At 65.2% G+C, this 10,210-nt stretch overlaps 1 protein-coding gene across 2 annotated transcripts; it reads left to right on the top strand.

Annotated features, from left to right (window-relative positions):
• Nucleotides 1-374: 374 nt before the first annotated feature.
• On the top strand, nucleotides 375-9,869 carry UBTF (upstream binding transcription factor). 2 transcript variants are annotated; one of them, XM_026054455.1, is made up of 20 exons: nucleotides 375-567; nucleotides 1,808-1,983; nucleotides 2,115-2,198; nucleotides 2,389-2,544; nucleotides 2,895-2,959; nucleotides 4,011-4,131; nucleotides 4,577-4,687; nucleotides 4,963-5,096; nucleotides 5,363-5,504; nucleotides 5,891-5,932; nucleotides 6,352-6,465; nucleotides 6,604-6,759; nucleotides 7,025-7,180; nucleotides 7,257-7,367; nucleotides 7,442-7,530; nucleotides 7,624-7,813; nucleotides 8,351-8,398; nucleotides 8,497-8,565; nucleotides 9,316-9,465; nucleotides 9,724-9,869. In XM_026054455.1, exons 1-20 carry the CDS (start codon nucleotides 510-512, stop codon nucleotides 9,835-9,837), a joined length of 2,286 nt encoding a protein of 761 aa, XP_025910240.1. In that variant the 5' UTR covers nucleotides 375-509; the 3' UTR covers nucleotides 9,838-9,869. The 2 variants fall into 2 exon arrangements, with proteins under 2 accessions (XP_025910240.1, XP_025910241.1); XM_026054456.1 differs by lacking the exon at nucleotides 4,577-4,687.
• The last annotated feature ends 341 nt before the right edge of the window (nucleotides 9,870-10,210 follow it).

A 10,210-nucleotide genomic window follows, 5' to 3' on the forward strand; every position in this document is an offset into this window, starting at 1 on the left:
AGACCCCCCGCCCCACCAAAAAAACGCTGCTGGGAGCTGTGGGGATCCTTCTCCTGCAGCCCCCTTATGGAAATACCCACAAATCGGCACATTCCCCCCAACCCCTTGGGACTATGGGGTCCCTCTGAAAGCTTCCCCCGTTCCCAGGATGATCCTGGATCAGCGCGATCTCTCCTGCTCACCCCCCCCGTGTTGGGGGCCTTTGAATCTGGTGGGATTCCCACCCTGCATCCTACGAGGATCCTGCTGCCCCTGCATTGGGGCAGCCTTCCCCCTCCATGGGAGCTGCACCAGGACCCCCCCCCCCAAATTCCATAAGCCTGGAGGGGGAGCGTGTTTACCCACACCCTGGGAGAGGGGTCAGGAGGTTTTGGGGTGCCCGGATTCCTGGGCCGCTGCCCTAGCGCCGCTCTCCCTCCTCCCGCAGAGCCGCGCGCCCTTGAGCTACGGCCGAGCCGGAGAGGGAGCGGGAGCCACGGGGGCTTGTCCTGGCGTCAGGCAGCTGGAGAATGAACGGAGAAGCCGAGTGCCCTACGGACTTGGAAATGACAGCGCCCAAAAACCAAGGTGAGGGGCCCCCTTGTTGCCCGTGCCACGTCTTGCAAAGCTTGGGAGGGCCCCGCGGGCTCCGGAGCGGGATCCGGCAAGGGAAAACCCTGCTGGATGCAGGGCTGGGGCTGGCAGAGCGCGGAGTTGCCGGCGCCGGGCTGCGCCACTGCGCACATCTGGGCCGCATTAAAAGCGGAGCTGTTACCTTGGGCCTCCGGCTCGCAGACCCCGCGATGACATCAGGCTTGGGATTTTTTTCATTGAAAAGTCAAAGAGGGGGAGAAAAAAAAAAAAAAGGTTTTTAAAAAAAAAAAAGCAAAGGAAAAGGGTGTTTATTGGGAGCCTGGGCACAGGGCTCGGAGCCTTCCCAGTGCATGTGTCTGGCTGTAGGGATTTAGTTACACCGGGGCAGGTTCCTAATTTAGAGCTGTGCTGCTGGTGCCGGGAGGCGCCGGGCTCCACGCGCCGCAGCCACGGCTCCTGCCGGATCGCTGCTGCCTCTTACCGGGCTTGGAATGGGAAAAAACGGCCAAAAATTGCAGATTTGGTGGGCACCCAGCTCCAATCCTGAGCCTGAGGGGGAGGAACCCGGCCGAGTTTCTGTATAATTCCCACCGGGAGAGAGGAGCTCCCTGTGGGCTGAGCTCTGCCCCACTCCCTTGGCAGCGCTGGGTGTCCCCGGCTCTGCRGAGCTGAGCTGGAAAGGGTCCCGCTCCAGCCCTTCCCGGGGATCCTTCCCTGCCCTCCCTGTCTGGGAGGAGAATTCCCGCCCCAAGCCGCCCGCAGCCGTATCCTGCCCGCCGCCTCCCCGGCCGTGGGAACGGCGCCCGGCGCCGCTCGGAGCCGCCCGGCTCTGCCGCCTCCGGGCTGTCCCCGCGTCCCGCAGCTTTGACCTTGGCAGAGGTCGATGCGGAGCCGGGTCCTGGGCGATGCCGAGTCTCCCAGCCAAGGCAGCCCCGATCCCCGTGGATCCCATTGCCCTGGGTTGTGTTTCCCCCCTCCCCGCTTGGAAACTGGGTTGCCCCCTTGGCCTTCCCGGCTGCGGAGCTCTTGGCTCGTGTGGGGACCAGCTGGGACCTTATCTGATCCTGGCGGGAGCGAGCGAGTCCCTTGGGGTGGCGCCGAGTGGATTTTCTAGCTCTGCCCAGATCGCGCGGCCGGTAGGAAGTCGCTCCAGGGTGACGGGAAGAGCCTCATCCCGGCGTATCCCTGATGCGGGGAGGTGGGAGCGCGCGCTGAGCGTCCCGCTCGCCCGCAGACCGCTGGTCGCAGGAGGACATGCTGACGCTGCTGGAGTGCATGAAGAACAACCTGCCCTCCAACGACGGGAGCAAGTTCAAAACCACCGAGTCCCACCTGGACTGGGAGAAGGTGGCCTTCAAGGACTTCTCGGGGGAGATGTGCAAGATGAAGTGGATGGAGATTTCCAACGAGGTGAGCGCGYGCGGCGGCCGCGTCCTGGCCCATGACGCTCGTGCCCTCGTTGTGAGCTGGGGATCCCACGGCGTGTCCCCCGCGTCCCCTCCTGGCGCATGCGGCGTTGGCAGCCCTCCTTCRCTCTCCAGGTGAGGAAGTTCCGGACGCTCACGGAGCTCATCATGGATGCGGAAGAGCACGTCAAGAACCCCTACAAGGGCAAGAAGCTCAAGGTAGGACAGCGGGGCAGGAGGGGACGGTGTCACCGGCGCGGGACGCGGCCTTGGCGCGCGCTCTGGGCCGGCGCCAAGCGTGGGGAACATTTAATACGGYGGCCGCGCGCAGGCTGCTGGCTGCTATTCCTGTCCCCCGGGGGCGGCTGCTGCCCCCCTGCTCAGCGCTGCCCCCCGGCTCTTCCCCCAGAAACACCCCGACTTCCCYAAGAAGCCGCTCACTCCCTACTTCCGCTTCTTCATGGAGAAGCGCGCCAAGTACGCCAAGCTGCACCCCGAAATGAGCAACCTGGATCTCACCAAGATCCTCTCCAAGAAGTACAAGGAGCTTCCCGAGAAGAAAAAGGTACCTGGAGGGCGAGGATTAGGAGACCCCCGTGGGTGCTCGCTCCGCGCAGGGTCCGGTCCTGCTCTGGGATACTGGGGGAGAAACCCAAGAGCTTCATCTGGAGGAGGCTTCCTTTGCTCCTGCCATCCTGCTTCCCGGCATCCGTGGGATGCGAGGGCTGGCTCTGTCCGTCCGCTCAGACCCAGTTGGTGGCTTTGGTGCCACGTGGGTCCCTTCTTGCTGCTGGGCCCCCTCGTGCTCCGGGGTGGCTGCTGGGTCATTGGGAAGTCAATGGTCACAGAGGTGGCAGGGCCACGTCTGTCCCTTCCCTGCTGCTAACGCTCCTTGCCGCCGCTCTGCGCCCGCAGATGAAATACATCCAGGATTTCCAGCGGGAGAAGCAGGAGTTCGAGAGGAACCTGGCGAGGTTCAGGTGAGCGGCTTCGCGCCACGATCCACAGGCGGGTGGGAAGCGAGGGGGGAAAACTGCCAAAGAGCAGGGGAAAAGCCCCCGCGAGCAGCCCCCGGGCGGGATGCAGCGAGGGGCAGAGACCCCAGCGCGCTCTGGGCATCGCTGACGGCCAGGGCAGTGCAGGGAGCCTGGCACGGGTGATGTGGAGCACCTTGCCACCGCTCTGTTTCCCATACGCGTTCCCTTGGGGCTGGGCTGTGAGCTCCAGGTGCAGCCCGGGGGTCGCAGGGATGCAGCCTGTTTGGGAATGCAACCCGTTTGGGAATGCAGCCTAGTCTGCCGGTGCAGGGATGCAGCCCGTTTGGGAATGCAGCCCGTTTGGGAATGCAGCCTAGTCTGCTGGTGCAGGGATGCAGCCCATTTGGGAATGCAGCCCATTTGGGAATGCAGCCCATTTGGGAATGCAGCCTAGTCTGCAGCCAGTGCAGGGATGCAGCCCGTTGGGGAATGCAGCCCGTTCGGGAATGCAGCCTAGTCTGCTGGTGCAGGGATGCAGCCCATTTGGGAATGCAGCACTTTTGGGAATGCAGCCTAGTCTGCCAGTGCAGGGATGCAGCCCGTTGGGGAATGCAGCCAAGTCTGCAGCCAGTGCAGCGATGCAGCCTGTTTGGGAATGCAGCCCGTTCGGGAATGCAGCCTAGTCTGCCAGTGCAGGGATGCAGCCCGTTCGGGAATGCAGCCTAGTCTGCCAGTGCAGGGATGCAGCCCGTTCGGGAATGCAGCCTAGTCTGCCGGTGCAGGGATGCAGCCCGTTTGGGAATGCAGCCCGTTTGGGAATGCAGCCAAGTCTGCCGGTGCAGGGATGCAGCCCGTTTGGGAATGCAGCCACGTGCATTGAAGGGGATGCTCCTACCTCATGCTCCCCAGGAGTCACAGCCCTCGGTCCTGCCGAAGACCGTCCCACTCATTTTGGGGACCCCCGTAGCCCCTCTGCGCCTGGGGTTGGGGGGGGCTGGGGGTGGGAGACACGCTCCTGCCGCCCCGTAACGCTCTCCCTTTGCCCCCCCCAAAGGGAAGACCACCCGGACCTCATCCAGAACGCTAAGAAATCCGACGTCCCCGAGAAGCCCAAGACCCCCCAGCAGCTGTGGTACAACCACGAGAAGAAGATCTACTTGAAAGTGCGTCCGGATGTGAGTACGGTGGGGGGAGTGAGTGTGAGTGTGAGTGCCGGGGGGTCCTGCACCCCGCCGGYGCCGAGGAGGGGGAAAGAGAGAAGCGATTTAGGGGGGGCCGGGCCGGACGCCGCTGCTAGGAGCTCCCCGGACGGAGGTAAGAGGACACCTGGAAGAGGCTCCAGGAGCTCAAGATGCCCCCCTTTTTACCTATAGATGAAGGGGCAGCCACACGAGTCAGGGCAGCGAGACCCCCCAGCACAGACAGACAGACACCTCCGGCCATGCCCCCCACCCACACGCACCCCGTCCCGCCGCGAGTGCGGCTCGCAGCCCCCACCGGGCGCTGCTTTTTTTTGCCTATTTTTATTTTTTGCTCCCCCCCAACACCTCCTTTATATATTTTTTTAATATATTTTTGGATTTTACCCATCTGCCCTCACCTCTGGCTTTGGGTTTTCAGGCCACCACGAAGGAGGTGAAAGAGTCGCTGGGCAAGCAGTGGTCTCAACTGTCGGATAAAAAGAGGCTGAAATGGATTCATAAGGCCCTGGAACAGCGGAAGGAGTACGAGGTAGGGACCGGCCTCTCCCCTCCCCGCYGCACTCGCCCTCCACGGCCACCCGGAGCCACTAGCCCACAGCCCCCGGCCACTAGCCCACCCTTCCCCATAGGCAGCAGGGCCGTCAGGCAGGTCCCTAGCGAGCGTGAGCCCGGCCTCCTGCAGCGAGATTTGCCCCCGGGGAGCTCTTAGGGCAGCGGTTGGCTTCTCTTTCCTCCTCCTCCTCGGCGCCRGCGGGGCCGGGGCCGCTCTGCTCACGGCCGCTGCCTCCCTTCCCTCCTTGGCAGGAGATCATGCGCGACTACATCCAGAAGCACCCCGAGCTCAACCTCAGCGAGGAGGGCATCACGCGCTCCACGCTCACCAAGGCCGAGCGGCAGCTCAAGGACAAGTTCGACGGACGACCCACGAAGCCGCCACCGTGAGTCCTGGCCTGGAGCGTGCCGCGGGGCCCCTGACGTTCGGGTGCGAGGGATGTGTCCCTCTCCGAGCCCCGCTTGGCCTCCYTGGGGAGACACCCGTGGGCTTTGGGCACCCCCAGGGGCTCTTGGGGCTCCCCAACCTTCTGCCCTTTGCAGAGGCTTAGGGAGCCGCTCTGCATGCGAGGCGGGGATGATCCAAAGGGACATATCCAAAAAGGGGCAGGTCCTGTCCCCCCCGCTAAGCCAGGTGCCCCCCGTGCTGCAGGAACAGCTACTCCCTGTACTGCGCCGAGCTGATGGCCAACATGAAAGACGTGCCCAGCACGGAGCGGATGGTGCTGTGCAGCCAGCAGTGGAAGCTGCTCTCGCAGAAGGAGAAGGACGCGTACCACAAAAAGTGCGATCAGGTGAGCGGCCACACGTCCCTCCATCCCTCCCTCGCTCCCTCCATCCCTCCCTCGCTCCCTCCATCCCTCCCTCGCTCCCTCCATCCCTCCCTCGCTCCCTCCATCCCTCCCTCGGTCCAGCTGGCCTCGAGCACCATGGGCAGGGGCAGCGGGACAGGCGCCCTTGGGGGAGCCCTGTCCCTGGAAATGGGCCCCCAGTCTGTCCCCAGGGCTGGTTCTTGGTGTCCCCAGGGCTGGTTCTTGGTGTCCCCAGGGTGCTGCCGCCGTCCTGTCTCCCTCACGCGGACCCGGACGGTGGTCCGGGTGGCAGATGCTGTTGCTGGGGGGAGGATGCTGTTGCTGGGGGGGGGTCTCTGTGTAACCACCTCTCCATCTCCCCCCGCCAGAAAAAGAAGGACTACGAGATCGAGCTGCTCCGCTTCCTGGAGGTGAGCGGGGCCGGGGGCCGTGCCCTGCTCTGCTTCCCCCCAAGATAAGGGGAGATGCTGTGCACCCCTGCAGGCTCCTGTCCCTTCCTGGCTTCCCTAATCCCCGYGTCTCCCAGCCGGCACGGGGATGTCACCGGCGGGGCTGGGGCGGTCGTGCACCGGCAACCCGTGTCCCACATCCTGCCCCGGGAGCTGCGGGGGCCGCGGCCCCCGGCGGACGTGATGGGGCCCCGGCTTCGAGGGCCGGAAAAAAAGGCGGCAGCGGCCGTGGGGAGGAAGCGGGGAGACCCAGCCGGGGAGGAAGGATGTGGCCCTGGGGACATGGGGGCTCCCGGGCTCGGGACGGCATCGGCTCCCTGYGCTCTGCTCCGCATCCCGCCCGTCCTTGGTGTTAACACTGTGCCCCCCGTCCCGCGCAGAGCCTGCCCGAGGAGGAGCAGCAGCGGGTGCTGGGCGAGGAGAAGATGCTGGGCGGCAATCGGAAAGGGGCCACGAGTCCCGCGTCCAAGAAGTCCTCGCCCGAGACCGGCAAGGTGAGTGGGACACGCGGGTGCCGGGGGCTCCGCGCGCCTCCCCCTTCATCACGGTTTCCCCATGTCAGTGCAGGGGTTTTGTGCCTGGGGGGGTTTGCCTGTTGGCCCCCCGCCCCAAGCCCCGTGTCGCTCCCGCAGGCCAGCTCGGAGAAGCCCAAGCGGCCCATCTCGGCCATGTTCATCTTCTCGGAGGAGAAGCGGAAGCAGCTGCAGGAGGAGCGGCCGGAGCTGTCRGAGAGCGAGCTCACGCGGCTGCTGGCGCGCATGTGGAATGACCTCTCCGAGAAGAAGAAGGTGRGTATCCCAATCCATTTGTCCTGGGAGCATCCGAGCCCCCGTGCTCCCTCCGGGAGCATCCGAGCTCCCCTGCTCCCTCTGWGAGCATCCAAACTCCCAGGCTCGTCCCAGAGCCGGTGCTGGCACCCATGGGTGGCCCAGCTGTGCCCTGTCCCTTTTGCGTGGCTGGCTGCGCGCGCTTTGTCCCTGCATCCTGGCTCATCCCTGGGGAAGGCCGGGGCGCTCCGCGGTGCCGGCTCTCATGCCGCCCGCCCTCCCGCAGGCCAAGTACAAGGCGCGGGAGGCGGCCATGAAGGCGCAGTCGGAGAAGAAGCACGGCTCCGACAAGGAGGAGCGCGGCAAGCTGCCCGAGTCCCCCAAGACGGCCGAGGAGATCTGGCAGCAGAGCGTCATCGGCGACTACCTGGCCCGCTTCAAGGTGAGCCGCGGGCCCGCGGCGGGCTCGGCCGGCGCGCCCCGGCAGCGCGCCCTCATCCCCTGCCTCCGTGCCGCAGAACGACCGGAGCAAGGCGCTGAAGGCCATGGAGGCCACTTGGAACAACATGGAGAAGAAGGAGAAGCTCATGTGGATCAAGAAGGCGGCGGAGGATCAGAAGCGATACGAGGTGGGTGGGTGCCCGGCCCCGCGCGYGGCCCCGCCGCCGCTGTCCCCTGTCCCTCACGGCCCGCGTTCCCGCAGCGGGAGCTGAGCGAGATGCGGGCCCCGCCGTGCTCCACCAACGCCGCCAAGAAGATGAAGTTCCAGGGCGAGCCCAAGAAACCCCCCATGTGAGTGTYGCGCCGGAGCTGGGGGCAGGGGTCCTGGCGCGGGAACCCCTCCGGGCCAACTGAGCCGCTCTCTGCGCCCCGTCCCGCTTGCAGGAACGGTTACCAGAAGTTCTCCCAGGAGCTGCTCTCCAACGGGGAGCTCAACCACCTGCCGCTCAAGGAGCGCATGGTGGAGATCGGCAGCCGCTGGCAGCGCATCTCCCAGGGCCAGAAGGAGCACTACAAGAAGCTGGCCGAGGAGCAGCAGAAGCAGTACAAGGTGCACCTCGACATCTGGCTCAAGGTGAGCGCGTCCCTCGGGCCCCACCGCGGAGGGGAAAGGCGCTCCGCTCGCCCAGAGGCCTCTCCGCTCGCTTGGGTGAGGTGGTGCTCCCCTGAGGAGCTCTGGGCGGGCTTGGAGGGGTGTCTGCTCGCTTTGGGGAGGGTTTGTGCTCTCGAGGAGGTCTCTGCTTGCGGGGAGAGGGTCTCTGCTTGCTCGGAGGGGTGTCTGCTCACCCGAGGAGGTCACTGCTTCCTTGGGATATCTCTGCTGGCTCGGAGGGGTGCCTGCTCCCTTGGGAGAGGATTTGCTCCCTTGAGGAGCTCTGTGCTCCTTCGGAGGGGTCTCTGCTCGCTTGGGAGACTTTGCTCGCTTGAGGAGGTCTCTCCGCTCACTCGGAGAGGTCTCTGCTCCCTGATCGTTCCCCATGCCTGCAAACTTAAATACACCTAGAAGTGGGGCAGGGCCCCACACCTGCACGCTTAATCAATACATCTGTGTGGAAGTGGGGAAGGGCTGGCGGGTCCCGGCGGGCTCTCACTGCGTGCTCGGTCCCCGCAGAGCCTGTCGCCGCAGGAGCGAGCTGCCTACAAGGAGCACACCTCCAACGTGAGTATCCGTGAGCACGGCCGCGCCGGGATCACGGCGGCTCCTCCGTGCTGGGGGGGACCGTCCCAACCGTCTCGCCTTGTCCCCTGCCCCTGCAGAAACGCAAGAGCATAGGGAAGATGCGGGGCCCCAACCCCAAGATGAAGCCCACCATGCAGTCCAAGTCGGTGAGTGAGCGCGCGGCCCGGGGAACGAAGCCCATGGTGGGTGCTGAGCACCCTTGGTGTGGCTCCCAAGGGTCCCATGACGGGTCTCGTGGGTGTCACGGTCCCGTGTTTAGTTCCAGAGTCCCAGCATGGGCCCTGTCATGGGTGTCGAAAGTCCCATGGTGGGTGCTGGGATGGGTCCCGTGGTGGGTGCCAGAGTCCTGTGGGTCTCATGGCCCCGTGATGGGCCCTGAACTCCCGTGATGAGGCCTGTGATGAGTGTCAGGGTCCCATGGTGGGTCCTGGGATCCTGTGATGAGTGCCGTGGTGGGTGCCAGAGTCTTGTGGTTCTCATAGCCCTGTGATGGGTCTTGGGCTCCCATGATGGGACCCGTGATGAGTGTCAGGGTCCCATGGTCCCATGATGGATCCTGGGGTTCCACAGTGGGTCCTGTGGTGGGCACCAGGATCCTGTGGTTGTTCTTATGGTCCCGTTGTCCCATGATGGGTCCTGTGGTGGGTCCTCTGGTGCCACGTTGGGTCCTGTGGCAGGTTTCAGGGTCCCATGCAGGGCACCAGGGTCCCGGGGTGGGTCCCATGGCCCTGTTGTCCCATGGAGGGTTCCGCAGTGGGTCCGTGGTCCAGTGCTGGGTCCCGTGATTCCGTAGGAGCTTCCATGATCCCAGGGTGAGCCCCACGTTGGGTGCCAAGATCCACTGGGCCCCCCTGGAGCCACCAGCCTGTTCCTGACCGCTCCTTTAACCCTCGCAGGAGTCGGAGGACGACGACGATGAYGACGACGACGATGAGGAGGATGACGACGAAGACGACGATGACGACGACGACAACGGCGACTCGTCGGAGGAGGGCGCCGACTCCTCCGAGTCGAGCAGCGAGGAGGAGAGCGAGGACGGGGATGAGGTGAGGGGGTCGGAGGGCATGGGGGCGCAGGCGGGAGGGGGATGTGGATCCCCCCTTTTCCCCAGCGCCCCCCTTTGCTCCCGGGTGTGCTGTGGCCGTGCTGAGCACTGGCAAACTTGTTGCATGGGTGCCTGCTGCACTGGGGTGGGGGGCAATGGGGAGCCCCCTGGGGGGCAATGAGGGGCCCCTCCATCTTCCCTGGGATGTGTGGGAGGGGGACTCGACGCGGCGCCCACCGGCCTCCCCATCCGCGCACAGAACGACGACGACGAGGACGAGGAGGACGAAGATGACGAGGACGACAAYGACTCCGAGGGCAGCAGCTCTTCCTCCTCCTCCTCGGGGGACTCGTCCGACTCCGACTCCAACTGAGCGGCGCCGGCGCTTCGGAGCGGCCCTCGCTTCTGCCCGGTTTCGGTCCCGGTTTCGGTCCCCCCCGCCCCCCAATTCCCGGCCTTCCTCTTCCTCGTGGCCCCCCCGCGAGCGGCCCCAGGGCCGAGCTCACACTACGGGGCCGGGGGGCCGGGACCCCTGCCCTGGGGGGGACGGGACATTTGGGGACCCCCCCAGGAGCCTCCTGGCCCCCCGAGGCAAGCGAGGGGATGCCGTTTTGTTCTGCTCCTTTTTTGGGGGGCCCACGCCCCCCCCTCCACCCACCCCATTTATTTGTATATCCCCCCCCACACACATCCCCCTTCGTTACCAGCTCCGGACTTTATAGATAGAACAGAAAAACAAAAAAAAA

This window comes from Nothoprocta perdicaria, unplaced genomic scaffold (genome assembly GCF_003342845.1).
Source record: "Nothoprocta perdicaria isolate Ctin4 unplaced genomic scaffold, notPer1 scaffold_121, whole genome shotgun sequence".
Lineage (NCBI taxonomy): Eukaryota > Metazoa > Chordata > Aves > Tinamiformes > Tinamidae > Nothoprocta > Nothoprocta perdicaria.